The 21557-nt window shown below is 37.0% G+C and overlaps 2 protein-coding genes across 2 annotated transcripts in view; both read left to right on the forward strand.

Moving 5' to 3' along the window:
- LOC121861214 overlaps window positions 1-3987 on the forward strand; it is a 105128-nt gene extending 101141 nt beyond the window's left edge. The window contains exon 13 of the mRNA XM_042358846.1: window positions 1405-3987. Coding sequence (XP_042214780.1) covers window positions 1405-1463 — 59 coding nt within the window. The 3' untranslated portion in view covers window positions 1464-3987. The remainder of the gene's footprint in view (window positions 1-1404) is intronic.
- Window positions 3988-8897: 4910 nt separating this feature from the next.
- LOC121861220 (sestrin-3-like) overlaps window positions 8898-21557 on the forward strand; it is a 31611-nt gene continuing 18951 nt past the window's right edge. Inside the window, exons 1-3 of the mRNA XM_042358860.1 lie at window positions 8898-9206; window positions 19096-19347; window positions 19583-19789. Coding sequence (XP_042214794.1) covers window positions 9180-9206; window positions 19096-19347; window positions 19583-19789 — 486 coding nt within the window. The 5' untranslated portion in view covers window positions 8898-9179. The remainder of the gene's footprint in view (window positions 9207-19095; window positions 19348-19582; window positions 19790-21557) is intronic.

A 21557-nucleotide genomic window follows, 5' to 3' on the forward strand; every position in this document is an offset into this window, starting at 1 on the left:
CTTCCTCCTCTGCTCCACTACCCCACTACCCACCACACACTCACTCCACCACCTCCGTCCATCAGTGTGTACAATACAAAATGATTGAGTTTGTTTATATATATACTATTTTCTATAAAAATGCCATTGAATTTCTGTATATGTAATGTATTTCATGGGACAAAGGTCTTGTTTATCATAGCAATTATTGTTTATAAAGTGGTTACATCGCTACTGGTGTCAGACACGAATAAATTACTTCAGTTGCTTTTGGGTTGTTGGGCTAAATTTAAATTTTTACCAAAGGGGACAAAGTTCAGAGACCTGGAAGATTCTAATCGTTGGAATTTGGATAAAATGAATTGCATTGTAAATTAAATAAAGTCTATGATATTGGATTTACCATAATAGTGGAGACGTTCTGCATACAGTGGCTTGACATGAATGGGGGAGGTTGTTGGGTGTTAATTGGTTAGTACAGCAGGAACCAAATTTTACCAGGGAGTGCTTAATATTAATTCTGGTGCCTTAGAAACTCTGTGGTGCAATGTATAGTACTTTATACCCAAAATATTGGGGTGCTACAACACCCTTCCTTCCCACATCCATGTACTGGGTGAAGTGAGCCAGCTGCAGCCGACCACAACAATAACAAAGATCAGACTGACCAAGCGTGGAGAGTGTTACCCACGCGCCCAAATGTGCTGAGATTTTCCCAGATAATTTTATATAACTTGGCATTTCCCGAGTTATTTTATAATAAATTCTGAGACCATACACATGCCAAATTATACAAAATTCCTAGATATCGAATGCCGAGTTATCAAGGGTTTACTGTACTACTAAAGAAGCTGTCACACTAGGCAAAATGCCAACATTCATTCGCAGGAAAACAGCACTACTGTACTGCCATTTTCGGTCAGATTTTTCGTATGAAAACTAGAACCCGAGGAAAATGGAAAGCATGAGAGCAGTTCTTACTGCATTTTGGGTCCAGTTGAGGTTTTATAATGTTTATAATTGATAGGCTTTAATGATAATAAAACAAATTATTAGTAAACAATTTTAAGTGATTTTAATGCAAATATATTATCATTAGAATATACCGGTAGTAGAAATTCATAGCTCAGAATGCATTCCATTTTCCTTTCTGATTATTAATTTCCGTTTTTATTGATTCCATATTGACAACATTCTCAAGCAACACAAACCACCAAAAATCAATAAGTTCACTGTACTGTGATGATAAAGCCTTTCTGTTAACTTTGGAATAGTGTAGTGTATCCTGGAGTGCATAAGTCTATACATCATCTGGTACTGTACTTCCGTTTGTTGTCTATTAAGCTCTTATTATAATTATTACCATTTTTTATGTAGACAATAAAAGAATGTTTTACTTATAATGCCATATTTCTCCACTTATAGGTATATACCACAAGGTGTCCTACACATCTGATTGGATCTCATGGGCGGCCAGTACTTAAGGTAGTTTATAAATTTCAGCAATGATGGATTCCTAAAACCTCAGTTATGAAATGAAGACATTTTGAATTAAAATTATTAAAGCTTTTCTTTTAATAAATAAATATATGACAATGCCATTACCTGAATTACTCTTAATTTAGAGTACTTGTAACTTTCAGTAAACTTGAGTAGAGTATCCATGCATCAGGGATGTTTTAGGATAAGACTTTCATAGCTGGATTATTTTCCATTGAGGAGCTTTATTGTGAAAACTTTCAATGATGTTTCACCTCATCCTGTGATACCACCTCATATTGAGCTAGGTTGTGCCTCTATAATGCACGATAAGTTTCATATTCATAAGATTAGATACATTACAGTACACTTCCTGTTACCAAGTATGGTTGGGGCTGAAGATGTGTTGGATATACAAATACAGTATTGTCTTTCACATGTGCTTTTTTGATGGGAATGCTGACCAGATGGTGCTCTGCAACATCAGTAGTGATAATAATAAAGGAACCATTCAGTTAACGCACCACTTGAATAGATGATACTGTGTTAAACAAACTACAGTACATGGCTAATATAATATTGATTCTGTAATACACATACACAGTTAACTTACTCAGATCTATCAACAGTATTGAATGTGATGGCCCTATTGTAGGTTTTTTGTTTATCATGCACAGAAGCCTTTCCCTGCAAGATTTGCAGAGTTGCAGCTAATTCTTGATTCGAAGCACTCAATAGTGGGATGTCAGTCCACTGAAGGATTGTTCCACCATTAGCAGGTGCACCGAATGGTGTACTCACTTATTTCAGAGTATGAGGGTAGTGTACAAGGTGGAAACACAACACATCTCTTTGGTTGGGAGTCAAATTCATGACCATCCATTTGCTGGGCATGCAGGTGCTCTTCAAACTGAGTTTTGGAACCACTGAAATTGATACAGTCAGTAAATGCATTATTATGTATATATTAGTCTTTCATAATTTTACTTGTTTTTACATATTGATTTGAAGTGTAACTACTGTAGATGAAATACAAATACTGTACTGATATAAAGGATAAAGAAGATTACCCAGTATAGTATCTTGTCACATCAGACAGGAGCAAAGTTTGGTGCCTTCCATAATTCCATGCCTTTTGGGGTTCCATCCCTGCTGGCCTGAGAAGGAGAGAGATGTTTCCAGATACCATCACCACAATTAGTTTTTAATTATGTCACCATTCCTCTACCCAGTGTACAGTATAGTGTATCAATGTACAGCATTAAAATATACATGGAAGTACTAGACAGTACATACTGTACATTACAGTAGACCTATAGTACAGTATAAGGTGTACAATAATAAAGGAGCTTACTACCTAGGTCATGACAGAACTAGTATTTTAGCAGTGGAAATTAAAAAATAAATAAAACATTAGCTGGAAAAGCAGGAGTGTACTGTAATGGAAACTTGAATATAATCAATTGCTCATTATCATTGTTAATTTAAATTTTTTATACTAACGAGGCATCTGAATTAAATGAGCACAGTAATTGCATTTAGATCTCATATGGAAGAGTACAGTATTAGTGCTCTTCGATTTGGTATACATAAACAATCAGTTTAGCAATTTTGTGAAATTTTAGAAAGTAGCTTTCATGTGTGCACAGTATTATATATATGTTCACCTATTACCATCGGTTAGTGTACTTTGTACAGTAATTATGTGTTGTGTTCTTGTGCCATTGCTACTGTGGCCTGCTGTAGGACTTCTCAGGGGAAGATATTAAGTATAATGATAGTTAATATGCCATTTTAAATATATTCTGAGACCTTTAAGTAAAGAAAACTTACCAAAGAAATTCAGCAGTAAAGTGACTAGCCAGTTGTTGGAAATAGGCCAAAGCTTTTAGAACTCAGCTTAATTAGTTATGAGTCAAATTATTGTTTTTTTTTCTTAATTATTTAATATTATAACAAAAAGATATTCGACTGCAAATATATTTTTGTAATATTTTATAATGATGCTGCTGGAAGGCATCTTTCTTTATGGATTGCATCTGGCAAAGATGGTTAACCGAAGACAAATACATTACCTAAAGTAGTTCCTTAACAGAGTTCATTAGTAATATACAGTAGTGTGATTAAAATAAAAGTGGATTCATTCATTACTCTGCTTAGCAATAGCAAAATAAAGAAGTAAACCTGATGGTTTTGATTTGTTACACTATAGGAAATCTTTTTTTAAATACAATGTTCAACATACCACAATGAATTTATAAGTATTTATATAATGGTATGATTATGGGGTTGACAGACAACAGGAGAACTGATCTTATCACACTTTTCAGTAGTTAATATTTTCATATATAATAACCTCTAATGGTAAAAATTTTCTTCTGCTGCCCCATCTACTGAGGTTCTGTATGTGCTAAATGTTTAGTTTTATCTTCATGCTGTATCTTGCGGCTGGAACCGCATCATATACTGAAGTGTAAATGTTGTATATACAATATATTTTTATTCATAGAATAAAGTTTTTAAAAACAATTGATTTTCATGTTGTATCCTTTTCCATATGTAAGTGAGCGAGTAGATATAGGTAGACAAAATTCATGATGGTTTTATTTTATAATGTCCACACCAATGCTATTACTACCTGTTAACTTCAACACTACAGCCTTTGGGTGTGACTTGGCCTCATTTGCAATCCGCCTCTGGAACTCATTTTCAGCCATTCTACACTCTAACTTTGCTTGGTTCCTGAACTTTTTATGCTTCCTTAGGTACTGCTCATCATTTGTAGTGACCCATCTCTTGAAGCATGGCTCATGTGTAACGATCTCTTTGTAGTTGTTGAACCAGTGTTTCTATCACCTCCAAAAATTGAAAACACGGCTGGGATAATGATATAATTAGTATTCTACAGAATCAAAGGATCAAACAGAGATATTCTCATCTGTTTCAGTTTCAGGTATATGAAAATAAGAAGTACATATTAATGGTCATATACAGCCCTGCCTGTCTGGCATCACATTTATTTTTGTTTACTGATGAGCTGCTAGAGTGAGTGGTATCACAGTCTAAGATTGCACAGTGCTAAAAATATTTGCACATGCACAATTCAATCAAAACATCATTGGAGAAGAGCCATGATGAGATTATCCTTGAAGAGTAAAAAGTATATATATATATATATATATATATATATATATATATATATATATATATATATATATATATATATATATATATATATATATATATATATATATATATATTATATATATATATATCATGGGCCAGGGCAGTACACCTGGGAAGACTTTGAGGAGCTGTCACCTACCACCGACTAGGGCCAGACTAGAGATCCTGGAAGAACTCTGGGCTGTAGCGATTTGGAGAACCCGACCATGAACCTGGAAGAGGGGAACTGTTCCCTCTATGTGGAATTAGACTTGACAGGAGAGGGGCACCGATCTGGGGGTGTGACTAAGGTTGCTGCAGCTGAAGAAGAGGAGACCTACCAAGTTCAGGATTATTATGTACTGTATACAGTATAGTGAATAAGTGTGTCGGGACGACACAAGGATTAAGGGAGGGGGTACCGTAGTGTTATGTCAAGGCATAATTTGGTATTGTATTGTTTGTAAACTAGGTGTTTTGATTATTTTCTATGCCAAGCAACAGCTATTTTAGCAAGTTTAGGAGGATTTTCTTGTCTATATTAATGTATTACGTACTTATGTCAGAATTTTCTAGAATGTGTTGCATCATTTTTGTTATGATTTACTTACATATTGTAAGCCTAGATCATTCGAGAACTCTCCAGGCGTTCTCGTTCCAATGTGTAGTGCCTGGATGGCGCTAGAGTGCTCTAGGCGTCTGGCAAGACGTATGTAAAAACTCGGGAGGTGCCTTGGAGGTCAGTCAACGGTTTCTGCTCAGAGTTTAAAGGACATCAAGCTTAGTAAGACAATTGAAGATTATTGTTGTACAAGTGTTTTGTATTTGTTGTGATCAATATAAAGTGAAAAGACTAAGGGATTGTACACTGGTAGTGTGCCGACTACAGTACAGGTATACTGTACTTGTATATTCGAAGTGAGAAGTTCAGCTGTGAAGACATTACCCTCTGAACATTGTTGTGAAGAATTAGTGACCATTAAAGAGGACTACAGTGCACAAGTGTGTTTCTGTTACCTGGTGGAAATCTACCTGCCTGTTGTTTGTCTGTACACTGATACCGATCATTGGGAAATTACCGGAGACTGGCGGGACAGCCAGAGGTAATTTGACGACACTTGTGATATCTACTGCTTCTGTACATACAACCCTGGCCACTGGTAACTAGTGGTGGATGTTGGGTAAGCAGTGAAAGGAGGGTCATAACAATATATTAGACATGGCTTGGTGAACTCGTATATCTAGGTTAGATCTGTCTGATGCAGAGATCTAGTGAATCAGAACAAAGTATACCATCATGGAGTGCTTTCAATGCTCAAGTTACTGATGAGTCTCTTCCTGAACATATTGTAGCATTTCTTCCCATTGTGCCGCATCCTCTTAATTATTATAAAATTGTCTACACTGCTTTACAAAATGTGCTTCGTCTGTTAACAGGATAAATTGGCAGTATTCTGTGATGAAGGAGTGTACCACATTGGTATGGCATCCAGATGAGGTTAATGATATCGTTCTCTGTTTAGGATCATTTCACTTGGTTAAGATAGTACTGTACAGTACTGGGATGTATAGAGAAATACTTACGTTGGATGTACTGTAGTGTATTAAATTTCACCAAGTAAAACATCTTAAATTGTACTCAGCTTTAATGTGACATAAAAGAAGGCAATTACAGAAAAATTGCATAAAGTAGTGGAATATGTTTATATACTGAAGAAAATAATTGTTTTCTCAAGTTGCTTCATATGGAAATTTTGAATTAGTAACTGATCAGCTTTGGGAGTGTTACCCTGACATTTCCTTTACCTTAAATACAGTAATACCCTAACTAATTAACAAAGTAATTTAGGGGACATAAGGTCACACAAGACCATGCTCTGCCACAGGACTATACTATGTACTTGTATATGAAAAGCGGGACAGGCACCTCATTTACAAGGGATAAAGGTTACGTCATGGCTCACTCGTTATAAAAAATTAGAACCCGATCCTGTTATCCTCAAAGGAGGGAGCCAGGCACCTTTCTTTTCAAAAGTGGAACCAAAACCTCTTCTTTTAAAAAGTAAGAGCCAAGTCTCCTCCTTTCCAGAAGTAGGGAGAATTGTGGGGTACGAGATATTTGGTTCACACTCAGGAAGGGATGGAGAAAGGAAACTCACAATGTGCTCTCTGTATACATATTGTACAGTATTGGATGTACAGTGCAGCTTGGTGCTGGGAAGTGGCAGCGTGGTTACAAGCGTGATGTAGAGAGAGCTGGTTGGTGAGGATGCTCAAAGGAGGACTAGCTTGTGGGTAGCCATACTCGCCGGCGGGAGCGAAGACCGCCAGGCAGGAGCGGAGGAGGTGGTGTTACTTGAAGACTGGCTGTAGGTAGAAGAAGAGGTAGGTCACCACTAGGTCAGGTCTTATATAGCGGAGGTAGGCGTGGTTTAATAGTTGACCTCAGTCATGTAAGGCGGCGCTGGTTGCTGACCTAGACCACGAGGCATACACTGGGGAATTCGCGGGGTCGGCTAGCCAGCGACAAACAGCGTTTGTAGGGGAGGAATCCACTACAGAATGGCCTCCTTTTTTTTTGAAACGTGGACGCCAGCCCCCACCCCCACCCCATTTTCAGAAACTGGGGGCCTAGTTATGTCATTTTTAAAAGTGTAAGAATGGGCCCTCGTTTTCAAAAGGGAAAGCCAAGCCCCAAAATGTAAAAAAAAAGAAAAAAAGATAGGCTTCCTCCTTTTCAAAAGGGGGAATAAGGCCCCTTCCTTTCCATAAATGGGAGTAGTTCCCTCTGCTTTTCAAACCAAATGGTAATGGCACTGAATAACAGTTGAAATTCTTGTTATCTTGAAATGATCTACATTTCAATGTCAATGGGACATCTCAGTAAACATAGTGTATTTTACAGTGACAATTGTCTGATTTCTACCGAGCAATTTACTATAGGAAAAAGATTCCTTTTTCTGATAATATAGTTGCTGGAATTAACATATCTAGTTATAATTTTAAGGCCCCATTGTCTGACCCACTTCTTGTAGTGGACTTCTCCCCTACAACTGCATAGCGGCGCCACCAGCTGCTACCATCTTCCCTAGCAACCAAGCGAGCGGCGACACAGATGTTACCATAACCTAGCAACGGAACTAAAGACCGGCGACTTTCTCGGGTTTTCCCAACATGAATCATAGAGGACCCACGGCTGCTGGGTATATAAGCTCTGTCTCTCCATTGAGATTCATTCTGGCCTCACTTCTACAACACGCAACACCTCCTCCTCCGCCGCTGCCTGGCGGCCCTCGCTTCTCCTCCGCCTGCCTGGCGGTCCTCGCTCCCGCCAGCGAGCATGGCGACCCACCAGCTGGCCTTCTCTGAGCTTCCTCACCAACCAGCTCTCATTCAGGCCACTCTTCCTGAACAAGCAACACCTCCTCCTCCGCCGCTGCCTGGCGGCCCTCGCCTCTCCTCCGCCTGCCTGGCGGTCCTCGCTCCCGCCAGCGAGCATGGCGACCCACCAGACTGTCTATCTTATAACTTATATTATACAAGAAAACCACCTTAGAGTTTCCATCCATCCTGAGTGCTAGACAACATTATACCACGAAATCCTACATTCTCACTCCATACCAATGAAGTTTGCCTTATAAACATGATATTTTGTTACTCTATATTTAATTTGCAATGATTCACGCTGATTTTATAATTAATTATTGCATTACACTTTTCATTTCGTTGAAAAATCGAACTTGTTTCTAGAACGAAAACCACTATCACATTTTCTTGCCGGCTTGCCCTAGAAGAGCCGGAGCCAAACTTTATTTGAAGTATAACTTAGCTACAAATATAACAAAGTTAAGTCTGAGTCGCTAAGCATTGGGATGCTATTTATCACTTAAGAAACAAAATAGTAGAGAACAACTACGTATATACTAACAATACACTATTATAAAGCTATCATGCTTACTAGTTTTATAAATGCCGCGTGTTTTAGGATACTTCCGTCATCGACCTGTCGTTATGAAGATGCCACTTGAGGAAATCATGTTGTTATTCGTATTTTATAGTACGATCTGAAATGCAAGTTGAAGTATGTGTTAAACGTATTAGATAAAATGTAGAAATAATTCTATAGTGTTAAATTGAAAAAAAAGTATCATATTATGTACAATAATCTAAGAAAATATCTCGTGGAAAAGCGACAGCTGGCAGTTAGCCATCAGCTGAGGAGCAGCTGAGCGGCCAATCAGCTGGGTAGGTGTCAAACAAAGGATTCCCTTCAGTCTCAGCTGAGTGTCGGTGCGGTGGTGCTGTAGACGTGTTTCCTCTTGAGGTGAAGTCTTATCGTTTCATTATATTGAGACACCCTGGGGAATAAGCTGACTGTTATTCCCCATGGATCTCTGAAGAAAATATCACTGCCTGTCACTGATAACAAACTTATATTTATGAAAAAAATGAACTGAAATGTTTTGTTCTTGCTGAACAAGTATTCGCCAAAGATTTTGGAGAGAAATAGGAGATAACAGCAACAACAGTGTTTGTTAAACAATAGTCAATAGAAAATGGGACATCTTGTAGAGCAATCTGAGGTAAGTGATTATCGACTCGTACATGTAAGACATGACTGGTACACAAAGCTATCAGGTAGGTAGGCTACACCGGCGGCGCCTGCTTGCCAGCGATCACCAGATGAACATAACTTATTCTGACTGAACTTTGTTATTCTTAGTTATGTCCTTAAATAATTACCGTTTTCAATTGGTAGGCTTAACATAAACATAAAACAGTCTTTACAAAGTTAAATCTGTTAAGGTTGACACCAAGCGCAAGTAGGCCTATCTGGCCAACAGAGAGACGGGACGCTGAGCCGTGTAGGCGAGTCAATAACGGCAGACCTGCATAGCAACAGTCAAGAGTTCATACAGTACTTCACTACTCAACAATTTCATATGTATATTTTGTTTCTAGGAAAATGTTGTTGTAACTTGAGCCAGATATCAAGTCTGGATAGCTTTTCTCTTTAGTTTTTTTCTCTCATGTCATACTTTTTTGTTCGTTTTCACCGAGAAAGAATTTGCATCATTTGTTTTACATTTTACTCTCTTTATCATTAAATCCAAGTTTTTTTGGATGATATGGATCAGTTACTGGAGCTTCTTATACACTGTTGGTCGTCTTTCCAAGCTTTCGTGTTCCTGGTCTTTCGTTCCTTCTCTGTACTGTATACATGTACCCATCCATTCCCCACGTTCTCTCTCTCTCTCGTACAACCTTCATATTCCTGTCTTTAACTTACCTTTATCCTCTTCACCACTGATCGGCTCGTTAGCTCCTTAACCGGCGCATCTCTCCTTCCAGTTTTACTTCTTCCTTTACCCTTTCCTTCCTTCCGTCTCACCTTGCCTCTATCCTCTTTCCCCTTCCTTCCTTCCTTCCCACCCTTGTTATCTTAATCCTTCTTTCTCCTTCCATCCTTCCCTCCCACCCTTATTACCTCTATCCCACTTTTCCCTTCCCTCTTTCCTTCCGACCCTTGTTACCTCTCTTCCTCTACCTCTTCCTTCCTACCCTTGTTATATCTCTTCCACTTTCCTTTATCGCCCTTATCTCTCTCCCTCTTTCCTTCCTTCCTTACCACCCTTCTCTCCCTCTTTCCTTCCTTCCTTACCACACGTATATCTCTCCCCTTCCATTTTTACCTTTTTCCCTCGTTACCTTTCCATCTTCCTGGCCTTTCCACTCCTTTTCTTTCTTCCTTCCTTGCCCTTTCCCCTCTATTTCTTCATTCTCATCCTTCTTCACCTTCATTCCTTCTCCCTACTCCCTTCCCTCCCACCCTTCCCTCCCATATTCATCTTCCCCCTCTCACATGTCCGTCTTATAATTCTTTTCATCTCTTATTTGCCTCACCCTCTTCACTCCTTTACCTCCCTTCCCCTTCCCTCTTTCGATACCTCACTTTTCATCACACCCTTCCCTCACTTTTCCTTCTACCTCCCTCCCCTCTCACTTGTCTCCTTACCTCCCTCACAACGCATCATTTAAGTCTTTTTTGTGGTAATTGAGTATATATATATATATATATATATATATATATATATATATATATATATATATATATATATATATATATATATATATATATATATATATATATATATATATATATTTTTTTTTTTTTTTATGTTTGCCGAAGATTAGAGATGTGGTTTTAACTGGGTGAGATATTTCTGGTGACGTATATTTTGGCAGTTTACATTTATTTTAGGTCAGAGGACTGTTAACGTTTTCACTTAGTTAACTGTGGAAGTGTTCGTACAATTTCCATTAATCAACTCAGCAAGTTATGGTGCAGTTTCCACGAATTGAACACAGAAAGTCTTGGTGTTGCTTTAAAATAATTAACGCGGGTTATATTTTTTGGTAGCCATGATTTAGTAGTGCACATTTATAGTCATTGTATGTTTTAGATACATGGTACCTCAGGCCTATTTAGTCTCACATTAAAGGGTGTGAGTAGAGCTAACCATAATTACGATATTAGTTACAAATTGATGAGTTTTTGGGTTTGTTTACGTGAGACTTCAATGAACGGCGGAAGTAAACCGCAAAAGGAATTTATAAGCAAGTAAGTATTATTAAGTAGATGTGTGGGAACAAGCGGGCAACGACCATGGAAAGTCCCCAACACCTGCGGCCCGACGGTGGGTGAATCAGGCTGTATCGTGTTGCTGCCTGCCTACTACTTGTTCACGCTCTCCCACTTAATGGTAGTAGCCAACTGCAAAACAATCATAATTAATGTTTTATATATATATATATATATATATATATATATATATATATATATATATATATATATATATATATAGGTGCGCGTGATATATGATAACAAGGAAAGAAGAAAACACGAAGTTCCCAAGCACTTTCGTGTAATTCCATCTTCAGGGGTGAGGGAACTTCGTGTTCTTCTTTCCTTGTGGTTATCTATATATATATATATATATATATATATATATATATATATATATATATATATATATATATATTTATATATAACAGAAAGGTTTATTGTCTATTAAACTTTATAGCACAGCTGTCAACTTTGCCAGATAGGGATAACTTTGTATTTATTGCTACAATAGAAATTAATTGGTATTTGGTAAAATTTGCTCTTTCATTTAAGACGTCGTTACCTTTATAAGACAGCCACGTTATATCTTAAGTAGGTTAGGTTGGTCATTTTAGGTTAGGTTATTATTTATATTTATCACGAAAATCTACATGATTGTCTACAGCCAATCAAAAGTTGAAAAACAAATACATAAATTTTCTCAACCACGCAACTATTCCTGTTTACATTAAATATATACAGAATATAATATGTGAATGTGTTATTTTTTAAATATTATTATGTAACCAGAGTAGATATACTTGACGTACAGTAAGGACAATGGAGATGTTGGCTTGGGTGGGAGGCAGTGGCAGGGGTGTAGGTGGTAGTTTCGGGTGGGGGAAGGTGACAGGGTGGGGAGATGACGCTGGGGATGAGGGAGGTGGCGGGGGTGAGGGAGACGATGGTCTTGGTGAGGAAGGTGGCGGGGGTTGAGGGAGAAGATGGTCTTGGTGAGGAAGAAGGTGGCGTGGTTGAGGGAGAAGATGGTCTTGGTGAGGAAGAAGGTTGCGGGGTTGAGGGAGAAGATGAAGTTGGGGATGGGGGAGAAGGTGGCGGGGTGAGGGAGAAGATGGTCTGATACGGAAACGGGTCATATGTTAGCCTAAGTTAACCAAACGTTGCTTGTATTTTTGGAACTATCGTGGCTGGCGATGTTACGTGTGCTAGTATCGGCCTTCACTGGCTGCGGCTACTGCTTCTGACTGTACCCTCGTGTTTTTCTCAGGAGAGGACAGTGTAAGGTGAAACCGAGGTTGTGTGAGCCAGCAAGCAATGGGGGACCTGCGCCAAGCAACAAGGTTAAGTGACCTGTCCGGTGTAATCCCCGCCCACCACACCATTTTTCTCACATGATTCTGGTCTAGTAGGTGGCGGCGGCGACATAATATGTGGGGGGGAGGGGGGAGCCAGTGTCACCATCAACACCATTTAACATCGTGAGTGTTGAGGATGGTGGCGTCACTATCACTAAACATATTTTAGGTAGCTAATAAATGTTAAGAATTGTGGCGTCACCATCACCACCACTCAACATACTATACTATATGGATGGTGGCATCACCATCATCACTATATAATAACGTACCTAATAAGTGGAAGATGGTGGTGACTTATACCATTATTGTCACCACACAACATATTGTCAGTCACCAGACATTTCGGATATCAGAGAAGGCCCCAGCCACGGTTTTGCAGCGAATTGAAAAACTCGCACGTACGACAAATTTCATTTGAGTTTTTATTTCATGGAGCAATGAGGGGGTCCTATTGAGTCCATGCCAAATTTTAAGAGTTTTTATCCAGTACTTTTCGAGATATAATTATTAACGATACAGTATATATACTGTATATATATTTGTTAATAATGACCTTGACCTTTGAGCAATCAAGGATAAAACAAAAATGGCAACCCAAGTGGCTCCACGGTTTCGCTTGTATTGTATAATGTTGTGCAATGTTTTTGTGACTTATTTTTAGCACTACCTTTTTATGATATTTCAGTTTTATTATAACTTTGTGACAATCATACCGGTAGTAGTTTAGTGTATAAATTTTATCGTGTATGCTACAACGTTCTGTCCTACTAATAAGCGATACAACTTTGTGACACTTGTATGAAGTACTGTGGTGTGACGCATAGTATTTAGGCCCATATGCAAGATCAGCCGTGGTGTATACCATGCTGTAGTACTCCCATGGTTGTTATGCAAGAAGCGTTTTGGGCTAAAATAAAAAGAAAAATATGTACGATTCGTTATTGGAACATGGGGAAATTTCGTGAAAACTACGAGGGAAACATTTTTGAAACCAAAAGAAAGAAAATTGATTTGGATGGACATAAAGTGTATAAATCTGCGAAGGAATAATATTTGTAATACGATATACTCCATATAGAACAGCACATGCAGAATTGTATTGTTCTTTTTAAAAGCAGTCAGTGTTTGTGTACGAAAAATGCCGCCAGCCTCTACTTGTCTCATCGCCGTTTATATCCTCCAAATTCGCCTAACCATCATAAAAGGTAAGCCTTTAAGATAACTAATACAACTAATTTATGTGTAGAAATGTATTTAAATCAAATTAAACTAAAAAAAAGTCGTAAATGGTCTATTTGAAGAGTGGTGAGAACAGCTTCCTCTGGGATGGTGAATGACGTCCTTTATCAGAATTAATATCGACCCAATTTTCGTAATGAGGGCAATTAATAACCGTCCAGCACTACCAAAATAATTGTTTCCTTAGTATAATTACTTATTAGCCTAGCTTTCATATTTTAATAAGTCCAAATATGCCAGGTAACTTGTGCCAGGTACTTCCCAGGCATGTTTCATTGTGTATCAGTTTAACCACAATTTTCTTCAAATAAGATAAATTCAGTGACCTAAATTCATGTTTTATTTTTTTATTCCCTTAGTGACTCAGTGTATTACAAGAAAGAACTACTTTACGACTTGTTTGGGCCAACAGTTGGAGTGGTGATATTAATTAACTTTGCCATTGACAGTATGTCCATGATTTCAACAAAAATGAACAAGTCCTTCTAAAGTAAATAGAATTGATGATGATATTATATTTTTGGCCATCCAGCGAATTTAATGATTTTAAGTTGACCGATTTTTACCAGTTAAGTTAGGTTACGTTAGATTAGTTAAGTTGGGTTAGGTTAGGTTTGGTGACATTGAAATTATGTTTTTTCAAATGCCAAATAGGTGGATGACCTAAACATTAATTTTTTACCAAATTAATTATGAGTAGATCAAAAAAACATTAGTCATTTTTTTTACAAATTCAGACTCCGTAAAGTTCAAATGACAATCACTTCATGATAGATGTTTCACCCTATACACTAAAGCTACTTTATGTAAGAGGAAAAAAATTAGCACGAAATTGTATTTTTAATACCAAAAGAAGTCATTGATGATAATATTTAATAACAATATTTCAGGTATTACGACCTGGTCGTCGGGACCGAACACCGTCGTAAGTCGAGGAGAGACTGTAATACGTTTTCATCTTTAAACTCCTTGTATCTTACCTAACTCACCTTGATGCTCCACTCAATTATAGCTAGATGTAATAATTGTAGAAAGTAATCACAGGTATGACTCCCTTTACCGTTAATTGTTTTTATATTACAATTCTTGAATATTCAAAGATAATGAAATTATGAATCTTCAAGAAATGTGATATACATACATTCTAATGATGACAACAGAAATATGTCAGACTTGACTAATTAACTGTAACCAGAAATTAACCTAAGTGAATTTGTCCTTAATCCAACCTTTAAAATATGAAAGACAGCATACTGTACTTTATTTTTTGATAGTTAAGTCAGTTTCCAGTTAGGTTAAGTTAGGTAGGTTAGGCTAACATTTTTATATAGATCATTACAACTTTAAAGGGGTTATAATTTTTGTTCTATGAATTTCTCCAAAAAAAAGGATCAAAGTTTTGGAGTCACCATAACAATATACACTACAGTACAATACATTAAAAAAAATATATAATTTTTTTTAGTGTGTTGCATATCAAACCAAACAAATCTGAGTTTCCTTTGGAATTTTTTTTTTTTTTTTTTAACAGACAAAATTACCCTCAATATTTAGATGTTGGAAACTTATAAATATTAACCCTCTTAAATATAGATGTTTCAGAATTCGCAAATTTAACTAACACAATACAGGTATTAATGACTTTATTTTCACTTACAGGTAGAGATACAGCTGACTATTCACCTTTCACCAATACTGAAAAAATATATCTTGGTATCAATTGATTGATGGGGAATTTTTCCGGTTCCTAGGGAAGATTTTGGAATTTGCTTTCTAACCTAACCTCGGAGCTGGTTAGCAGACTCAGAACAGAAATATTTGGAGACTTTCCATAAAATCCCCAAATTACTCATAGACCAGAAAAAATGCAGTTTCTGGAATTTCTGAACATATACCGTGGAGAAATCATAACGTACTGTATGCCTTAATTATTATTATTTTTTTTATTTTACACTGCATACATGCGTGGATATTACGTATTAATTTATTTGTGAAATTTGTGGATGATTTTCCTTTTAAAATACTTTACTCTTGATCACCCATATATTATACCATATCCTGCTTTTAATAAAGGCTATATTCTGAAATAAGCATTATCATTGTATTTTTATCCTTATAATTATTACAGTTTATATTAAACATTAAAAAATGCAGGAATGATTTGCAATTAACATTGCAGACTGTATTGAAGATATTTTTAAACCATTTAATTATCATCTTGTTCTATGTTTAATATTATTAGTCTCTGATTAGTTGGTAGAATTTCATGACTGTACCTACTGTATATGGGTTCCATGACATTTGCTCACAAGATGAACCTAATCTAACCTAACATGTCTTCATTTCCATAATAGTTGAGTATATGCCTTGTAAACAAATGTCTGCACACTAACTATATGAAGGCTCGCTGGTGAGGATCCATATACATTATTTACATGTAATATTTTTCCAAATAAAAGACTTTTTAAACAGCAGAGACTTTTCTCCGACTTCTGGTTTAGTCCATGTCTTAACATATTGTATACATTTTTACTCCTGACATTGGGAAAGTGTTCATGTCTTGTTTTTTTTGAAAGGGTATTTATTGCATTACTATAATCAGGTGGAGAAAAGGAGGAAACATTATCTCAAGTTTTCATATCTTGTAGATAACTGGCCTTGTCTAATATGAAAGTAAAAATTTTGGTACCTGTATAAAGATAATTTCCTGTTTGATAGAAAACTAACAGTTATTGTGATATTTTTTCAAGATTTTATCCCAATTCATCTGTACAGTGAGTTCATCACTGTCATAAAAAAATTATAATACCTAATACAGTGGGGTATGCTATAACGAATCTAATTGGTTCTAGAACCTTGTTCGTTATAGCATTCGTTCGTTATAGGATTAATCCGTTCCAGGCCCCCAAATACAACCACTTAACACTGAAAAATATAATATGAAATTGTAAAAATTGTAAAAAAGTGCATAAATATGCATCTAAACCCCTGAAAAAAAGAATATCATTAATACTTGTAATAAAAAAACAATAAATTAGTAAAAAAAAAAAAAAAAAAAATTTTAAATAATGTTCTTTGTAGGAGTTTCGTTCGTTATAGCATTCTCAATTTTATAGGTAAAACCATTCGTTATAGGAATATTCGTAGTAGGATCCGTTCGTTATAGCATACGCCACTGTACTGTACTTTGGTATATTCTACTGACTTCATCCACAGAACAGGCCATAGTTCTCTTTATTACACTCACCCAACCCCAAGTTCATGAAAAACTTATAACTTTACTGTTAGATTTAATAAGGATAAAGAAGAAAGGAACAGATATTACACTCAATTCCTACGTTTTTATGGTTGTCACGGGCTTTATTTACCTATATTCACTGTAAATGATCGTATTTTATTCCCAGAATTGGCTTATAATCCAAGAAAATAGGAAAATGAGGTGCACCTTAGCTTGGGATTCAAGTTTTTTATGCTTTTAAATCGTGTAGCAAGAGCAAACGTTTCGTGCCACTGACAACGTTTCAGGGTGCAAGCATACCAACCCCCAAGTCCTCCGCCAGTTGGTACACCTGACTACACTACGATGACGTAGTAACAACAAACGACAGTCGGGTACCACCATGGCCCATCTTGAATAATCAAAAAATTTTCACTTCATTGTATTACCACCGCCGGGATACGATGGCATGGTGTACACCACGGCTGATCTTGCATTTGGGCCTTACCCCCACCCATCCGAACAAAGACTATGCTCCCTTCCTTTAAATCATCTTTGAAAAATATCTATTGTCCAAATATGAATATTTTTGTTACACTTACCTTACCATCAAAACCATTATATCATATATTGTCATGTAGATAAAAGTTACCATTGCAATAATTATATATTTGCCGTCAAGCCATTATCTTGTGTCTGTTCCTTTGTATCACCCTAGTGTGTGTGTGTGTGTGTGTGTGTGTGTGTGTGCGTGCACACAGGGTGGTGTAATGCATCTAGTGTGACTGCATTATATATATATATGGAAAATTTTATAAATAAAGAAAATATTTATTCTGGAGGACCGTGGTTGCCAATCACCAAACATCATGGTGACACATGATTGATTGACCAAATATATTTTTTTGTCCTACAAACTTTTGCAATCATATATTGTCTCTCCCTTATCGCTTTAGGTTATTGTTAACATATACAGTATATTTAAATGTTTCAAAGAATATATTTGAGTTATCTGCATTAATTTGCACTCTATTTTCCATATTTAGAATCAGACTGAACTTAGAATTAGTAAGGAGGAAAAGCCTGGAAAAAAAGCATAAAATTACATTTCCTGAGGTGGATTTGGGCTGCTTTTGTGGGAAAGGAAAATTTGTTCTCTACCAAAATCTGTGAAATAACTAGCTACAGTATATACCTAGTTTAGGTGTGTAACAAAAGTTTTTGTATCACCATTTTTTTATCTAGATGTTGTTTTGAAACTATGCATTTTGCTTTGCTGTCTTTTACTTAAGGGTGGGAGAGATTTATGCATCTTCCAACACATGCAGTTCCTGGTTATTTCTTTTCCATATCAATTAAGTGATTTTGAATCTTGTGCCAAGGCTGCTGTAAAAGTTTTCAGAAAAATGGTGCCACTTTTTTAAGTACTCCAGTGAATATAGGTAAACAAGGAAGTTAAAGTCAGAAAAGGATGTTGAGTGAGTTGTTTGCTGCTTGGCCTGGGATAATGGCTGTTAGGTCAGAAAGAATGTGTCGGGGGGGGGGATGACAGGAGAGGCCGCACTATAAAGTGACAAGGAAGGGCTTAGTGTCTTGTCATATGTGAGATTCATGCCATAGTAAATCTCAGAGAGAGCTTCTGTGGCATGAATTATTTTTTAAGTACAGTACCGGTAGATACTTTGTTTACAGCTTTATCCAGCATTAATGCGGGTTGTGATGGTGCTTCAAGAAATGCTCAGGTTGAATTATTCTTACCAAATAGTTACATGTACAGCACAGTACTGTACTTATACTTTACACTTGTTCAGTTTTATAATAAGCATAAAGACTAAACTTTTCACCCTACAATCATATTGATTCAGTTTACACGTAAAAGACCATTTTATGTCAATGGCAGAAGACTTTTTTCCTAATATTTTGAATTTTTATATCTTCTGTGTTTAATTGGCAATGGTGTTTAGTGAGGGTGGTGGCAACAGTGGAATGTGGTCCTCAGTGAATGTTACACAATTCTTATCATCTTACAGGTGGCAGCCATTGAAACCCAAGTGAGCAAGGCAACCACAACTTCTGCAACAGCATCATCTCCCCAACAGACACAGCAAGTGCAGCTGGGCCCAGTGCACCTATCACAAGCACAGCAGCAGCAGCAGGGGGAGCAACAGAGGCAGAGTGGTAGGGGCGAGGGGCAAGCTGGACAGGGACAGAACCATCTGGCTCACACTCTGTCCTGCCATGTTCCACGTCACTCACTCGCCAAACACTCACAACTCCAGCAGGTAAATTTTACTGGGTCACAGCAGTTTGTTCCCACTAACAAGGTCTCTTTTGTTTCTTTACTGTACTAACAATGTATTACACCAGATTTTAGTAGCAATATGTGTTGTATGCCATTTATTATGAGAAAATGAGCTTTTAATATACTGTATTGTACATACAGTATATTATATTGTATAGTATAATAAATTCAAGACTGTAAGGTATACCGGTACAGTATTGTGTTGTGGTTTACAGAGAGTTGATGAGACTGAGGGAGAAAAAGGTGAGAATAATGAGGAAGAAGGGAATGAAGAAGAGGAGAACGGATGGTGGGCAGAGCGGGTAGTGGGTGTGCTGGGCGGCCTGGGTGACTATGGTGACACCTGGTACCGTAGCCATGCCCACCTCCTCCATGGTGATGGCCCCTTACCCCACACCTGGCGTCTCTATGTTGCTGCTCTGGTACGTCTAACACACACACACACACACACACATTAGTAGTAGTAGTTATTTATTGACAAAAGTATAAATACATGGTAAATATATACAGTACAAATAATTCAAAATACATTTGTCCAACAAAATAATTTAAATCAAAACATAACATGTAAGGGGCAATTTCAAACTTAACTATAGATTCCTAGTATCTCGTGTACATAATTGCATAATTCAGGCACATATACATTTTCATTTAAGAGTTCACTGATACTGGAGAAAGTCAGCATATGATGCCTTTCACGATAGCGTGTAGAGAGCGTACAATCGATCAGCACATGTCGTTCACTTTGTACACGACTGTCGTCGCACTGACATAATCTCAACTCTGCTGGTGTGCAACTCCACCTGCCTATCTCTACTTTAAGGCTGTGTGACATTAGCCTCAGCCTGGTGAACGACTCGCGCTGAAAATCCGGGATAAATTTCTTACTTAAGTATACCTCATGCACTATCATAAAGGGTTCAGATCGGGTATATTTGTAGCAAATTCTGTAGCACCAGCTGACCTCTCCGTTACCAGATTCGTCACTCTGTCTAATGGGTTTGTGTTACAGTCTAATGTAATTGCTCTCGCCCTGAATCTAAATCCCGGTGTATTTGCTATCCTACATAAATCATATACAAAATGAAGAGGTTGTTCCATGTCCATTATCTCATGTCTTGATTTCATAAACTTGCATCTCCTCTTTGCGGTAATGTCTTGCACTGGAGGAATACCTGACTTGATCATGCACAGATTCATACTCGTGGTATTCAGAATAAAAGCGTGGCTTTTATTCTGAATACCACCAGGCATATATTTTACTTTTCTTTCTCTTTTTGTTGATAGTACTGAAACTAAAGGTCATAATGAAGTATTCGATCACAATACAGAATATCCTGTACTATACACTGTAAACACTTGTCTTCAAGTGATGAATGACTTGTTCCATTTATAGTCATTTAATTATGTGTTTACACCACAAAATAATGGAGTTTGACTGCACTTGCCTTATACTGTACAGTATAGGGAAAATTGGTACAGGTACTGCAGTTTCTATATTGTGTGGTAACCATAGTAACCTAAATTACTCCCTTTTTCGTTATTGCAGTCAAACTCCATTATTTTTGTTGTAATCACAGAAAATTAAATTCCTGTAAATGAATACTGTATATACTGTATATACTGTATACTGTATATACTGTATACTGTATGCAGTATACAGGGTGTCCCATAACTATGTCAGCACCTCATGAACTATTTTTGAGGTCATACCCTGTCATAAATGTTCTATGAACAGGGATCCAATTCTCAACTGTATTTAAAGAATGGGTAGTTGAAATTTAAGAGTGATTTGCACATAATTTAATTTTTTTATTGAATATGTGCTGCAAAAATATAGTTAAGTTTACAAAAAAAATCTCAAAATAGTCACCTTCAGCTTGGATACACATAATTTTTTTTTATTCAATTTTGATTCAAGGTCTATAGCATTATTCACAGCATGTCCCCCTTTTCAGAATGCCTTAACTAATGCACTTGCATGGAAATAATATGTATTTTTAAGTTGGCCTCCCTAACTTAACCTAAAGATTTGATCTGAAAAAGGACCCTTACCCATAAGTGGAAACTGTAGCTACTGCAAGTGTTGATGGTACAGTGGTAACCTGTGAACACATGTAAGAAGGGTGTTATCCAGTGTAACCCTACCAAAACATTACAGGTTTCCCTCAGGTACTACAGTTTCCTCCT

The sequence above is a fragment of the Homarus americanus genome, unplaced genomic scaffold, assembly GCF_018991925.1.
Source record: "Homarus americanus isolate GMGI-L3 unplaced genomic scaffold, GMGI_Hamer_2.0 scaffold40248, whole genome shotgun sequence".
In the NCBI taxonomy this organism is placed as follows: domain Eukaryota; kingdom Metazoa; phylum Arthropoda; class Malacostraca; order Decapoda; family Nephropidae; genus Homarus; species Homarus americanus.